At 32.6% G+C, this 17,494-nt stretch overlaps 1 protein-coding gene across 1 annotated transcript; it reads right to left on the bottom strand.

The window, feature by feature from the left end:
• Positions 1-1,352: 1,352 nt before the first annotated feature.
• On the bottom strand, positions 1,353-13,981 carry LOC148604903 (uncharacterized). Its single transcript, XM_088547525.1, has 5 exons — positions 13,668-13,981; positions 5,629-5,808; positions 3,805-4,062; positions 2,736-2,986; positions 1,353-2,044 (listed from the first exon to the last, which is right to left on the bottom strand). The coding sequence occupies exons 1-5, from the start codon at positions 13,979-13,981 to the stop codon at positions 1,353-1,355; spliced, it is 1,695 nt and encodes a 564-aa protein (XP_088403651.1).
• Between the last annotated feature and the right edge of the window lie 3,513 nt (positions 13,982-17,494).

Raw genomic sequence — 17,494 nt, forward strand, 5'->3', positions numbered from 1 at the left:
GTACAAGATATATTCATGACGTTCTAAGAAGGACTTTTGCCTTTATATGTATGTTTTTCCATGAGCTGATGAAATATTCAATTAAAATAGAGTAAAGTTTGATGATCTCATGCGTTTCAGGAAACTGTCTGTATAATTGTATTAGAAACAAGGACAAGAAAATGAGCAAACAATTAATTTTTATAGAAACTGCAATGATATATCAGGTACAAACGTTGTTTATGTGGGAGAAACACGGAAAAGTCAGCTAAAACCTGAATTGAAATTATTTTAAATAGAGATTCTTGCATAATTTTCCTCCATTTTCTTTGAAAATCGAAGTTTTCAAGGTGCATTAGACTAGCTGTGAGAATTTCATCATTTGATTATAAAACAGAATAAGTAACTTGATTATCTCTATTATTATTGAAATGATTTCAGATGTGCTTTCCTAACAACTTTAATGATAGTAATTGAATGATAGTGATTTTACAGAAGCAAATTAATGTCTTCAGGTGGTGGGATTATAATTAGACCCTTTTTGTTTCTGAGTACATTTCAAAGATCTTGGTGTGGGCAATATAATAGTACACCACTGCGTCCTTAGATGTAATTCATCATACTGTTTGTTTGTACTTTCATTTTTTTCTCTCTTATCCACCCCTCATTAATGAAATGTTCGATCCTTAAACTTACTGGCAACACTTTGAAATGTATCCAAAACAAACTAGGACTAGTAAGTTGCTGCAATGAAGTCAAAATAATCCATTCCGGTTTGATTTGATATGGTGTTTTTCGAGTCCACAATGAAGAATACAAATATCTTATAGGGCCAAACACACGTGTCTTGATATTCATGATTTAAAAAAAATACTGTAGGTACAAAGAAAATTTTCAACTTAACCCTTTTATTTGTTTCATAAGGGCAATCATCAGTTTTTATCGATGCACATATAAAATGACAATAAAACCTATGGTTGGATAAAAAAGGGAACTCGGAACACAAGTAATTTTGTCATTGATTCCACGTCTATTCTGCAGTCGGTCAACACTATTTGTAAGTGCGGTATTTTCGAAATGTCGATGGGGAATTCTAACAATCTCTGCAAGATTCATAAACAGCAACATAAGGTTATTTGACGATTGTGCTCATGGAATTGATTAAGTTTATGATTCTATGATAATTTTCAAACAGTTTATTACAAAGATACATTCTATTGGCATCTGTCAGACTAAATGTCTTCTTTTTCAGTTTTTTTTTAAAGCTGGGATGAAAAAGCCGATATTATTAGGATTTAAAGTTTCTGAACTTATTAGCAATAATGCACATGCATGATTTCATAAAAACCTTCTTTATTTAAAGTAACCGAAACCTAGCAAACCACAAAATATAGAATAAATAATAAAACGAGGTAGTAACTTGTGGGTATTATAATGGAAGAAATGTTTCTATAATTTCCCTGAATTTGTGCTAATGTCCCATTGTCATAACAGCTTCTCGAAAAAGACGTATTGGAATAAGTTCTATCTATTGGATAAAACAAAGCATCTAAGTTAGCGGTAAACCGGATCCTTATTGGTTTAATGTTGTTGTCTGAGTTTGTAACGAACCACAGTGAACCCATGTAACGTAAATCAAACTCTGTTTCTGAAATAGGGTATAATTTCATCTTCCCGAATCGCCCATAGCGGACAAAGAGCTCAGAATCTAATATATAGATCTTGATTGCGCCAAAAGCAGGGTTGCAAAACGTCCCTTCATAATCCTGAATTTTAGAAGAAATATTCCACATCGCTGTCGGCAAGGCTTTCTTTTTCGGATATTGAACCTGAGATTTGTTATACCACGGTTCTGGAAAAGAACATGCCGTTGTGTTATTGAGCCAAGGATCTAGTCCTAGAAGCATGTCTGCTGCTCTGCTGAGAATAACTTTGATGACATCACTGTTACTATTTGCCTTTGAACCTGTCATAGAGGCGAACATACCGACGTTTTTGTGAGGGAAAAGCCATAACAAGGATGAATACCCGACGATACCCCCGGAATGCCACAGTCTTTTATGACCTGAAAAACAATAAGAATTGATTCTGCAATATCTTTAACTTGCAATCAGTTTCAATTACAGTAACTTCCAGACGTATTGGTCAGTAGTGCATATAAGCATTATATATGAATTGCATTTTTTCTTTGTTTCGTTATAATATCATATGGTCTTTTGTTGTATATTTGTGTAAGTAAATTATAGTATGTAAAACTTCATAAAAACATTTTCTTATTCAAGAGCACGTCGACTTCGATCACAGTATTGATGCAACTAATGGTAGTAGTTGTTTTAGGTCAGCTTGTATTTTCTGCTTAGTAATGAAAATTTCAGTTCCTATTGAGATACAAAGTAGCAAACGAGTGGAAATCCATAGAAAAAAAATGCAAAAAAAACCAAGAAAAGGACAATAGATGGAGAACATTTAAAAGAGCTAAAACACAAAAACGAGAACTCCACCGTAAACTTTGGGTTAATTCAGGAGCTCTGGAATAGTATACAGTCTCTGCTTCTGACAAGAAACACGCGCCTTCCTGCACGCTGATTTATTTCGACAAAACATCTAGTCTATTGTAACGAAATTGTCATTCTTCCGCGAAAGCTTTAAATTGCTTCTGCAGTTTTTAATCAGTATCATTGCAATCTATACCATGTTTATAATTCAGGATCCTAATCGATGAAAACTTCTGAAAACATTTCAAGACAGAATTTTACCCCTATACACAGACGTCAGCCATCCCATATTGTAAGAAATCACTGCATCTGATACCGGAAACTGTGGTTGGAATCGGTTCCCAAAGAACGGTGTCACCATTTGTCCCTTATACGTTTCTGCCAGAGCTGTATTATTCACAATGTGAGTACCATTAGAATCTGTTCCGGAATTTAGATGGAAAAGAATCCAGTTCCCCATATCTAAAGGTGTGGAGAATATAGAGCCGGCTGGTCCCGAGGGCGAGGATGTACTGGAAAGGTAAAGGTTTAAAATTTTTAAGAGAGTAAATATTTTTATCAAGAGAACTTACATGGGTTTAATGAAAAAAAAATCAAATTGAGATTTTCCTCCAGAGGCCAGATTTATCATATACATATGAGTCGTGGCATTTATTTCTATAATAACTCTGGATCTGTCGCGACCGATCAAATTTAAACCTATTGGATTTTCTTTATGGCATTCTATTTCAGTCTTTATTAAAACATTTATAAATTTGCGATATTTAATTTCTTTTATTAGCCATGGCGACCCATTCAATTTTGTTTTTACAAAGATATGCCAACATTGTAGTGCTGTTTTTAAGTGTCAGTCCTTGTAAGAATCAGACAGTAGGTGAAAACCCCGCAATTTTGATAGAGTAATTTGGCTATTTGCACCATCAGAATGGAGAAAAACAGACAAAGGTTTTCCATATCATGCTGGTCCATTAAGATGCAATTTCATTGAAATGCACTGAAAATGAACATTTCCAAGGGGAGATAACTCTGTCAAAAATCTCATTTCTTTAAAATAGAGAAAGTATCCTTGAGTGATATTAAATTGTTCGATCGGTGGGGTTTTGACATGCATGTTTCTGATTTTTCCCATTTTTGCCTGATTCTCACAAACACTTACACTTTAGATTTTACTATTTGTAAGCTTTTCTTCATATACATTTGAGAGTACATATTCCAATTTGAAAATAAAAACAGATTCCTAACAGAAAATGAGATACTTAATCTGTTATTTGTTTATCTGACTAAATATACAATATCGCCATTAGCCTTGTCTTTTGTACACTATACTTACTATAATAACTCCTCTTTTAACCTTACCGGGTCCTCCTTTAAATAAGAATAACCCAAGGCAAAATCGTCAAATGACTTAATTTGGTCGACAAACCCGCTGTTTTTCATTTTCAGTGGATTAAAAAGGTATTTATGTACCAATTGTTCCCACGATTTTCCTGTTATTTTTTCCACTGCATATCCAGCTAAGGCGTAGAAATAATTGCTATAGATAAACTTTGTTCTCAGGGGAGCAACAGGTGGTTGGTACTGCAATCGCCTGAAAGAAGGTTTCAATTATTACTAAGGAGTCGTTTGTGTGTCGAATCGTTTCAAGCTGGCAATTTTTCAGACAGAATATCTGAATACAACTTAATTCTAGACATTGGAAAACGACCAACTATACTCGCTTCATGTATATACATAAAATACGGAATCATTATTCATAATTCTATATGACACAAAAGGATTATTAGACAAGGCGAATGTCGCATACCCCTCTGACGAGTTTTAGTAAAAATCAATAGAGCATCAAGCCCCAAATAGCGTTTGAAGTTCGCAATTTACTCCATACGCTGTAACCAACCACTTTAGAAAATGCAAGAATTTGGCCAAGTGGGGAACAAGTGAATGATAATTCCATTGTGAAACCCTGTTTGTTTTGAGTAGTGTCCGAGAATTTCGAAAGGTCTTACTGAACCGGTTTGTGTGACTGTCGCTGCATTTAGCTAGATAGAATTAAGCCTTTTTATCATTCCATTCATAATGTGACATATATAACGCTCTAACCCACGACCCAAATTGTAGGGGTTTAAGGCCGATGTGTCGATTTTTCCAACGTTAGGTTTTGTAAATGCAAGGTCATTTGCGGAGAACTACGGGGCGCCGAATGGGGCTTTTGTGGTTTTGTACTCAAAATTCAATTTTGTACAGACAAAAGTGAATTTTGTTCAACAAAAATGATTTTATATTAACAAAATTTATAACATACTACACATTTTCAATTTTGTGTCACAAAAGTCAATTCTGAGAGACAAAAGTCTACTTTGTGTCACAAAAGTCAATTTTGTATGCAAATTAATTTACAGAATCCTCTGAATATGCAAATGGATCACGATTTTGTTAAGAAGGTTTCTCATTGATGTCTCGCAGACGCAGGTTTCAGATTACTTCGAGCGAGGACATATCATATGGGTGATGAGCTGCTATTCTTCAAAAGTAAGTAATATATAATAATGTATTACTTTTGCAGAATAGCGCATCAACCATATGAAATTCCCTTGCTCGAAGTAATCAGAAACCTGCGAGACCCGCGGTTACTACATGTATATCCAATGAAAGGCCTTCTTAAAAAATCGTAAAGGATTCTGTAAACTAATTTGCGTACAAAATTGACTTTTATGACACAAAAGAGACTTGTCTCACAAAATTGAATTTTGTGACACATAATTGACTGTTGTGAGATAGAATTGACTTTTGTGACACAAAATTGTTTTTTGTCTAAAAAAAAAAATGAATTTCGTCATTACAACATGAAGTGATCATAAAACAAGTCTGTGTAACATAGTTTTGTACGACAAAATGATTTTGTTGTGACGGAATTCAATTTTGTGTACACAAAGTTGATTTTGATTTCAAAAAGATCAAGTCCCATTCGGCGCCCCGTAAGAACAGACGGAAATTAATCTAAAATCCATTGCAACTAATTTATATTAAAATATAAAAAAGACTAACTTTAAAACGCTTGTCTATGAACAAGTTTTGTTCGCCAAGTCAACGTACGTCATACACAGTATTAAAACCTGGTAGAGGTTAGAAACGGATCATTTCTAAACATAATGTTTACCGAATGAATTCTTGACGTGTAGTGTTTTCAGGAAATCCTACCAATAATGGTTCAAAATAACCTGGAACACCAACTTTGTGGCTTAATAAATCACGAAAATTTACGTTTTCGGTCCTGATGTCATCGAAAAGTTTGAAGTCGCCGCCAATGATATGCCGTATAGGAGTATCCCAGTTATACCTGAAAGATAAAATTCGTATTTATCCGATCCATAAATGGAGACAAAAATCTTGGGATTTGATCAGACATTTGGTTTTATGTCAAATCCCTTGAAACTTAAGCAACACATTCACTCTGTGGTTTTAAACATAAAATGTATTTTACATATTTGTTTGGTCTCTGTTGAATTGTTTTATTTACAAAAATGAATCATATTTTTATTGCAATATATAAATATTTTAACAGAATTGCTGTTCATACTCAAGATAAAAACTCTATCAAATGGATACAAAATTTCTAACCAAGCGAATTGTCGCGCATAGTGATTTTGCCAGCTCCTAATTCCAGACCTAATTCATATTTTGTCGACATACTCTCTATTGATATATCTCAAGGAATACATATTCACTGGTAGTTTCTCTCCAAAAATGTAAGTGGAGGAACTTTGTGAAGGATGATATAAAATACGACAACGGCTGAATAAAGCAGGACGAATGCGAAATGACAGTGACGTTACTCGATTCTTCAAATTAACTTTATTTGCACCCAATGACTTAATTTAGCAATTCGCTAAAAACAGTGGAAGGCTCAAGTTTGCCAAGAAAACTGCTAAACTGTGGGTTGATCCACCGAAAAAAATTGACCGTGTCCTTTATGTGGAAAACCAGTAAATGATATTTTGTGTCACCAGATAATCCACTGTGAAGTGCTACTTTCCAATAGACAAGGTCGTCCATACGAGTTTTTGGAAGTAAACCTTGCCAATAGACTTTTTCAACGATCATCCTGGAAATTGTGAACACTTTGACGCCTAACAACTGCCTAGAAATTTTAAATGAATATTTTTCATGTCTTTTTGAATCTATGTAAAGTGATATAAGTTTATCCTATAATCTTCAATAGTCACTTTGGAAATATATTATATATTTACTTCTGGTGTAATTAGAGTTTGAATTTATTTCTGTGTATGTCAATCTCATGTAGGATGATATAAGGTATGGTGAAAATGACCAATCAATCAATCAATCAATCAATCAATCAATCAATCACTCGTGCCTTGAACATCACATTGCAAATATCAAGGTTGTAGTATTAATATACCTTTTTTATATTAGTTCATTTTTTTGTCTCATTCAGTTGCATTTTCACTTGATCGAAGAGGAAGATAATTATAGAATGATGGAAAATAAATCATTAACCAGGAGATGGAAAAAGATGTGGTAGGAGTCAATCAGAATCTGGGCTTAAAAAATTAATACAACGAATTCTTCCCTGTTTAATTGCTAATTTTAAATGACACACAGAAATTGACGGCTTTACGAGATCATTAGACGCCCTGACATGAAAGATGTCAGTATTAATATCTTCCTTGTTATATTGGCGACATGAATTCAGTTGTTTCTTTCTTATTCAGAATTCTCAATGAATGAAAATTGATTAGTACTTAGAAGCCTAATAAGGAAATTTATTGCTTTTGATAGTGGAATAACACCCCCAACGAAACAACTTAATTTGTTGCATGACGAAGTTCATCCCGCCTGAAAGACTGAATTAAGACTCCAAGTAGCAATAAGACGCAAATTCTAGGTTTTATTATTCATTTATTACAGGAAGGTCTTATGTGGTGGTCTTTGTAAGAATCATGCAAATTCTGTAATATGAGATACACTCAAAGAAAACTACACATTTTAATTTTTGTTATCAAGTGCTTTATGGGTGTATATGATGAAATGTATAGTTATTCACTCCAATCTGTCTGCTCTTAGCAGATAATCCACATTGAAAATAAAATAGTTTCTACTATATTTTAATGTCATTTACAGAGTTGTTTCCCTTAATTTTGAATTCTACAGTACATTCTATATAATTTTAACTCCCAAGAACAAGGGTTTCATATAGCCACATTTTAATTTCTCTGTTGTCTATTACATTTTAAATAAAATATGAAACATAAAAAATATTTAGGCTTTACAACCATGAATCACGTTTTGCACGATTACTTTCTGGAGTGCTACTCAATATTTCCAACGGACCTTCCACGAACTTGTGTTGTAAACAATAAAAAGGTGACTATTATGTACGTTAATGTACCTTATATGGTACTATACGTTCATGATTTAAATGTCAGTGGCGGCTGAATGCTTTAGTGTAAACCTAGAAATATATGGTTTTACAGCCAAATAAGTAGCAAATGTCTTAACTTTCGCCAGTTTGATAGGGAATTGGTTTAAATCAATGCATAGTTTTGATCGTTTTAACATTCACTAGTCTATTATTAGTATTTTAGAAGGTTGTCGAAAATTGACAATATCACTTCAGGTCCAGTGCATCCATTTCCGGTGCACTAATTCTAATAGGAAATATCATTTCCTACATAGTTATCCACCGGCATTTTTTTTGGGGGGTTCCCCCCTGTTTTTTTTTATCCTAATTTAGTTTTTTGTTTAAAAAGCATATTTTGTTGTTGCTTAGCAAAACTTATATTTGGTTCTTTTTACAATAATGTAGGTCCTTTTACATACTTATACAAACTCGTCGCTACCTCTAAACAAGCTGTGCCTGGAAGCATGAGAGCGTAATCAAGGGAACCAAGGTTATAGCGGTAACCAAAAGAATGTAATCCAGGGACAAAGACCAGACATGGAAAACAGACATACACAACAAAGAACATAAAGTAACTAAAATCATACATACAAACTAACAAAGGCAAATGAGCAGCTCGGACGCCACTAAAAACTGGGAGCATGGACCAGGTGCACCGGTAGGATTCCTGTTATGCACCGAGCATTCCTGTCATGTACTGGCTTCCAAAGCTTCATTAAGAGCGCCTTATAAATATAGATGTATTTTCTCTTCAAGTTATTGCTCTACAACCAGACTTTCTGTCTAACTTACAATGTACTAGTGCGATACCATAAAATGTTTGACTATAAATTTTTGTAACAAAGCTTATTGAAATAGTTGAATTAACTATTTTAGCTGGAGTCTTAAAGTCTGGAAGTGCTTGATAAACTACAGGCTAATGTGGTATATTTCGTATTGGTCCAAAGTTATGATTTTTCTATCATGTACATTAGACTTCCACATAATCTCAGAAATTTATTTTCATATCATACCCAATGGTCCTTTGCCAACTACTTGTTCAAATTCTACTAGATCATTCTTTAGTAACGGAAACATATAAACTACGCTAATTAAAATTCTTTTGATATGATTACAGCACTCGAATTCCTGTTCGACAACCTTGAATATCGCTTCGGTGATACTGTTTATCGTCAAGTATTGGAACTCCCATGGGGACAAATTGTGTACCACTAATTGGGGATTTCTTTATTGTTACGAATTTCAATTTAAGACTAGAATAAATAAAGACCCTCCAAACAACATCTGGTAGAAAAGTTTAATAACACCTTCAGATATTTAGACTATATTTTGGCTTTTAACAACGACGTCTTAAATGTTCGTGACAACTCATACATTTTTCCACAGCTTGCCGTGACTACGCAGACTTTTTGTTTCGCTCTAGATTTCTTACAATTAGGCTTCTGGAACAGAGTTATGTTGCTACTAGATTGAAGTAATCACTACAGAAATGTTACTGACGCCATTATGAAGTCACGGATCTTTACGGTGTATATCCATCTGTACCGTGAGAACCGATTTGTTCTACGTGTCATAGTTTTGTTTTCTGTTTCGTCTACACCAGACTTGACTTTTTAATGAGCAACTCGGTGGGTGTTTCTAGAAAAGCAAAGGTGGTTTACCCTACCGGTGCACCTGTGTCATGCTCCCAGTTTTCAGTGGAGTCTGAGTTGCTTATTTACTTTCGTTGAGTTATATGTGGTTATTTTATGTTCTTTGATGTGTTCGTCTGTTATCCATGCTTGGTCTTTGTCCCTGGATTACATTCTTTTGATTTCCGAATCTTGTTCTGATTTTGATTCTAATAATCTTGAATTCAGGGTATCCAGAAGATCTTCCATTTTTTTCTGGATTCAAAATACATCCCTTTTTTAGTTGACACATACATGTATAATAAACAGAATGCAGTGTATCTAGATCTGTTGTAATAAAAGTGAAAGTAAAAACTGAAAAAAATTGAAATTCAATTTTTATATAAATATATGCTCAATAAAAGCCGGCAAATGTAAAAAAAATTATGGCTATTCTTTCCAAGTTAAAAGAATACTAAGTGTTAAACACCATCAGCATTCAATCCTAAAGAAATGACCGTTCTTTGATGTATGCCTTAACGTGGAATATGTTTCACCATCATAAATATATGAATTTTTAGATGATTATCATAATGATAGCTACGTTATAAAATAAGAACAATATAAGATCATATCTAGTGTCTAATGACATATGAGTCAAGGATACCCTGCGGTAAACATTCTTCCGTATTGTTTTTATCTCTACAGATATAAACAGCGTGCTTAAAATAAATTTACCTCAGAATAATGAGAAAAACAGTTGACATAAAGCATAGCAAAAATATTTCTAACAAAACAATAAAATTTTGGAATATATATGATCACATTAATTGATGAAGTAATCTGTTAAAACAGCTGACATATTCAGTTTAGCCTATCATTAAAGAAGAACATAGAGAACCTTTCTTCTAACTAACATGCACGTTGCTTTCAGTAGAGATATGGCAAAACACCAATTGCGGGTTTCAAGCAATATATTCTAAATGCCAATGTACTGTTAAAAACGCTATAAATACCCGTAATGATTTGGTTTTAAATTAGTTGTGAGTCAGTAATTATTTTTAAAATAGTGCACTTTTTATGCAAACTTTGTGCGTTATTCTGACGACGTGAAAAAGACGATCATACCAAAAAAAAAAAAAAAAAAAAAAAAAATATTTTCACTACGAATATTACACACAGTAGCAAAAATTCCGAGGAAAAAAAAACAAAAAAAAATCCTCAAATAAAACTAAAAACCGCTAACCGAAATACAAAATAAAAATAATAATAAAAAAATTGTGGGTGAAGAATTTGAAGATACAAAAATACAAAAGAATGAAAATAGGAGTACAGTTCAGAGACACCGTAATCCCACTACATGTACATGACTTAAACGTGATAACAGAGAACTGACAGGATCTACATACCGACAACGTAATAAAATGCAGTTACTTATACTAAACTGGAATATGATGCATACATAGCCAATGCAATTAAAAAGTAGATTTACATCCTCTCCTGCCCATAAAAAAAATGACAAAAATAAACAAAAATAGGGCGGGAATTTCGAAATTAGGAATAAAAACAAGACAGCGCAATATACAGGAAGATATGATGCATACATAGCAAATTAAATTAAAAAGTAGATTTTTATCCTTCCCACCCCTAAAAAATTGACAAAAATTAACAAAAATGAGGCGGGAATATCGAATTAGGAATTTTTTTCACATCAGTATTAAATATTGATATACTATAACCCACAAATCTTTCATATCTTGGTGACAAAAATAATGTTTCTTTTCTGAAACTGATGTGGCTAAAGATTAAAAAAAATGAAAAATACTTTTGTGAGGGTTGGATGAAAATCTACAGTTCTAGTTTACTTGGCCTCATGGTATTATTACATCGATACAAAAGTTGTTTTATGTATTATTATTTTTTGCTTGAGCCTTCATTTTGTGAGTTATTTTAATTTTAACACACTGGCTTATATTTTGCAAATGGTACTTTGTTGTATTTACATGATTTGGTATTTTTGAATTAAGAAACCACTGCTGATGGACCATATGTTTCCTTGAGTATAACAAATGTATGTGGTTGTCCATGTAATAATCATGCACATTCTATGATATATGATACATCCTAAGAAAGCTACAAATTTTATTTTTGTTATTAAGTTGCATTGTATGTCTATATGATAAAATGTTTAATTATTCATTCCAATCTGTCTCTTCTATGGAGATAATTCACAATGAAAATCCAATAGTTTCTATTGTATTTTAGTGTCAATTGCAGAGTTATCTCCTTTGATATTGAATTATACAGTACATTCGATATAATGTATATCTTGTATAAGGGTTATATAAAAGCCACATTATATTTTTTTTATTACATAAGCATTTAAACAAACTTCTAAAATAAAAAAATAAGTAGGCTTTCCAACCATGAGTCACATTTTGCTTAAGTGCTATTTAACTAACCCAGTCTTCATACGTGTATAAACATCTATCATATATTATGTACCGAAATTTGTTGAAGCACGAATTTTGAAACCCCTCTAAAATATTCATGCTACAATATTTAGCTCTATTTGCATACTGTGGTATTAGATTTTTTAATATTCTGTCAACGAGAGGGAGTTTCTCATGCTTATCTCGAGATAAGCATGAGAAACTCCCGCGAGTTGAAAAAAAAATTAATAATTTGTTTATCGTTGTTTTGCTGAAATGTAAAGTATTAGTTTTCTTTTATTTTCAGTTTTCCTGACCTAAATATATATATATATAAATTTTATTAGCGCTGTAAAGTTTCCTTTCGGAACTTTTTTTTCGGCGACGTGCTGCGTGGCGTCTCGTATGTTGTGCAGCTGTGATATACGTCATTTGAAAAAAAGTCGGTTAACTATGTAGGCCGCTTTTAAAATTTGTGAAGTAATTTTGGGATTTATTCATTCTAATCGAATAAGGTACTATCATTTATCGTTTTCCATTATAGACAAGAAAATATTACCACAGATTAGCCATTATTTCATACACAGTAAACAAACAGACGGTTTTTTGGGTCGTCAAATATTCCTACGCTATTGCTTGTATGTCACGTCAGGACATAGAACGTAGAGATAATTTTCATTCTCACTCGACTTGCGTGCAATTGAAAATTATCGTATAGCAAGTTCAAAGAGATTTTTAACAAAATAGCGATAATATTAATTATTGGTGCTAGAATTTGCTTCCTTTTCCGATATTTTTGGTTTTGACTATTTTGGAAAACTGAACTTCTTACTGATTTGGTTTTAATGCTGATGACGAGACGTTACTTCTTGAAAAAAAAAACCACGCCGGAATGTTAAATACAATGTATTAATACGATTCTTTATGATTTGATAAGTAGACCACAAATTCTATAAAGAAGAAAACGATGGCCCACAGAATGGTACTATATTTGCAAAATGACGTACCAATCTATAGATCAATCAAGGAGTTCAGACATTTCCTATTTCCATATTTATTCTAACAGCATCACACACATACCCCTCTTCAAATGGAGTGAAATGTTTAATGTGAAACTCTGAAGTTGGATAAAGTTCCTTTTAGATCATGTAACAAAACTTATTTGTTTGATGCACATCAACATATGATGCCAAGCCTTCCAATATTTTTATATTAAAATCCTTCAAGCGGTTTAAGAAGAGTTGAGCTTACAGGAAATATGGGTAGACGAACGGACAGACGGACAGGCAGACTGACAGATAAACACGCATATACCATATCCATTGTCCATATATATGGTGATTCCTATAGTACCTAAAATTTTGTTTGTGGAGGTATAATGCAGTAGATATTTATAAACTGACTCGAGCTCTAACAACAAACTGGCAACTGCAAGGGTGCTCAGCATCACCGACATACATGTAAAATACTCCTTAAAGTAACAAGTTTGTAGAATTAAGGTGTAAGTCGGTTTGACTATTCTGATATGCTTGATATAAACACAATCGTACGAAACCTTCATTTTTTATACGGATAATGTAATAAAGAAAAGGAAATAATAATAATAATAATAAACAAAACATGCCATAAAATTATGATAATGATAATAATAATAATAATAATAATAATAATAATGATAAAAATGATAATAATAATAATAATATTAATAAAACAAATATTTGCAAGGTAATCTTACCTCTTTTGTTCGCTAAGAACTTTCGCAATGATTGCGCTGGTAAACGCTTTCGTCAACGATCCGATTGCAAACTTTGAATTTTTGTCCACTGGCACATGTCTTTCAATATTAGCTTCACCAAATCCACCCGTGAAGACAACTTCATTGTCATACACTAAAGTTAATCCAAGACCAACAATCTTCCTGCAATCCATCACATGTTTAACAAAACTCTTAAATTTTACAAAATTTAAATTTGACTTTGAAAGATCTACCATATCTACACAAACCATTAAAACACTGATCCAAGGAGTTAAAGCATAACCTATTCGCATAATGAGGCACGATGAAGTTTATACCTGTCTCGGAAACTAATTTTGTGGTCTCAGTGCGAATAGTTCCAAATTTCAGAAAAAAGTTGTAATCCTTCTCAAAGACGAGAACAGGAAAATGACGTATTGTTTAATTCTACAACCTAGTCCCAACAAAACCATTAATTCTAAATTTCTTTTTGGAAACGCAAACGTGACTTCTCGAGAAAATTTTTGTCCTAAAAATACGCCTAAACAATTTTAGACCTAAACAGTTTTTGTTTCAACAGAGACAAATTTGAATATTTTTATTCTACAAATTTACACAATAGTATCTTATATATAAAAATTCTAGCTTATAAATAAGACATCATTAACCCCCTATTATTACTAATCATCAATAATAGTGGGTGTCTATTATTCCATTCCAGTAATCTGGTGTCCTGCTTCTTCATTCATTGATGTCACTACAGGCTGTAGTTCATATTGATGTTTATGTTATGTTATCTTTCAGATCGTACAGTAAATGAACTTCCAGATCATAAAAATAAAGTTACAATTCTATATTCTATATCAATGAGAAAAAGAAAGATATTAAGTAGTACTCCTGCTAAGAATCAGGCAAAATGTGATTCATGGTTGTGAAGCCTGTTTGATATTTTATATACAATGCTTAAGTAAACAGAAATATTATGTGGCTTTTCATAAAAACCGTGTCCTTAGGAGAACAAAATTATATAGAATGAATTGTAGAAGTCAAAATTAAGGGGGAAAACTTAATAACACTTAAACACAAAAGAAACTATTGGATTTTTAATGCGGGTTATCTCCTATGAGCAGACAGAATGGAGTGAATCATATTTCATTTCATCATTTAAACCTATTAAACAACGTCATAACAACAATAAAAAATATGTAGCCCTTTTTTTGGGTGTATCACAGTTTCCAGAAGTTGCATGATTCTTTGCTGGAGTGCTACTTAATACCTTTGTATCGACATGTTGCCATCTATACTAATTGGTGTTTTAGATATTATCAAATATCGTAAAGTGATTGCAACTGGCGATAGAACAAGAAAGAAATGCACTGGACATGAAAAAAGATATAATTAGTATGCAATATCACAAAAAATATTTTTGTGTGTGAAAAAAGCTTGGTTTCTGACAAAACTGTATGAACCATACATGTAATGAGATAATTGAGTTTAAGCATCCTTTCAATTAAAAAATGCTATTACTATGATACTAGATAATGACTTTTTCACGTTCCGAACAGGCTGTGACAAATTATGCGTACTCTGTTATATGACCTTACTATTTGTTTCACATTTAGCATGTGTATGTTTGTTTTGTCAAATATGTCATTAAGTGGTCTGTCTCTGTAAAAATCAGGTAATGGGTGAAGCATGGTATTAAAACCCCACCACATTGTAAGTTTAATTTGAATATTTGCACCATCAGAATTAAGGAAAAAACAAGATTTTCCTTATCATTTTGGTAAATTGAGTTATAATTTCATTGAAATGCACAGAAAATGAACATTTCAGGGGCAGATAGCTCTGTCAAAAACTCATTTTTCTAACATTTAATTGAAAAATTCTGAGCAAAGGCAGTAATGCAGATATCAATTGATAGTCTTTTCACATAGAGAAAGTATACTTGAGTGATATTACATTGTTAGATCGATGGTGTTTTGGCATGCATGTTTCTGATTTTTCCCATTTTGCCTGATTCCATATAAAGACAAATTGTTCTGACACTCATAATTGGCTTGCATTTTCGTTCAAAACGAATGGGTTATCATCATTAGGTATCACGTTATTAGACACATCGTGTTTTGCGTATATGAATACCGCATCGAAAGTCCCTAAACTTTGACCAGAAATTTAAAATTAAAACCAAGAAAATTATAACAGACGTTGAAAAGACTTAGTATAAGACAAAAATATGGAAATATGGAACGAGACCCGTGTCTATGACTTGCTACAGTTTTTTGTGTTCGGTTTATTGATGTAGGCTAATGAATATGTCAAGAAATATAAAACAGTTTCTTAATTTGGCTAATTTCACTGAACTTGAGAAGAATTTTACAGTAAACAATATTTGTAAACAACAAACATGCTAGTTTGTTACTGACTGTTCTGCTTGCTACATTTTGTATTGAGACGGTCTCTGTTTCCTTTTTAGGCCTCCTAAATGGAATGTCACGAATCGGAATTGTTCTTTTATTGACGCATCGGCTTTTCTTGCTGATTTGTAGTTTCAGTGGAGTGATGCAAATTGCCATTAAAACCTCTTTTTACTATGCGCTGGTCTATTAATATGGAGGCCTGATTACTTTTATTGTCTTCTCTGGTGAGCCGAACATAACATCAGTATCTCGACGAGAGTTCTAAAAAGACAAAACCTTCCTGATCCTTTGACTCATTATCCACAATTAAGCCTAGCCACGGTTTCCCGTTAACGTTCAGTTTTATGTATGACCTTTGCATGGTGTCTATCATTTCTAAGTTTTCTTTAAAGTTTTTTTTTGAAAACACCTTTACTGTACTTTTCCTTGATGTTGCTTTAAAAAAACATATGACAAGACAACGACAAAACAAGGAAACACACAGGCGGAAACACAAAATTATACAAACTTCAATACATTTAGTTTTGAGAGTGTGTGGACAACTGCTACAAACCTTTTGATGCGTATAAATTTAAATATGTTTACGCTACACGGGATGCAAATAGAATGTTTACCGTGAATATTTCTGAGTTATTTTTTATTCTGACCATTTATGTATAAAAGCAGCAACCTCCCCTCAGATATGTCAAAGAAAGAGGAGAAAAACGATGGAAAAAATCCACAAAAATCCAAACAGACAAACATAATAAAAACACAAAAAACACAAAACATAAAACAAAAAAAAACCCCCAAAAACAAACAAAAACAAACAAAAACAAACCAAAAACAAAAACAAAAACAAAAACAAAACGAAAAAAAACAAAAAAAAAACACAAACAAAACAAAAAAAGCCACTAGATCTCAGTGGTTAATAAATGACCGTTGAGTTGTCGAAAAGTAGATCTAACAGTAACCTTATCCTGCTCCAGGACGTGTTTTTGGTTTACACTTTTTTCAATAATTCCTCCCATTTGCTTCCTTCCTTTTTTGCCAATTCGAAAAAAATTTATCATAACCTAGAAATCGAATATGATAAAGGAATAACATATTATAGGGCATGTTCTGTCGAGCATAGACATTTACCAAAATGTATTGCTCATATTTTTACATCTTAGCAGCTGCTCAATGTCATATTTTTACAAATTGCTTTTGGCAACTCCTACTCCAATCAAAATACAAATATTCGTTATAAAAAGAGCAATTCTAAGAAGCTAGTTATAAACTCGCCGTTAGTCCTTTACCTTCCGAAAGTGATTTATCTGTTTTTGTTTCAAATGTCAAACTCGAATTAAATATTAATAGATGATGCTGATGCCATTTTTTGTTTATTCATAGCATAAAGTTTATTGTAAAAACCTATATATGAAC

This window comes from Perna viridis, chromosome 10 (assembly GCF_037379345.1).
Source record: "Perna viridis isolate PV_CMFRI_1.1 ecotype Kerala chromosome 10, ASM3737934v1, whole genome shotgun sequence".
Classification (NCBI taxonomy): domain Eukaryota; kingdom Metazoa; phylum Mollusca; class Bivalvia; order Mytilida; family Mytilidae; genus Perna; species Perna viridis.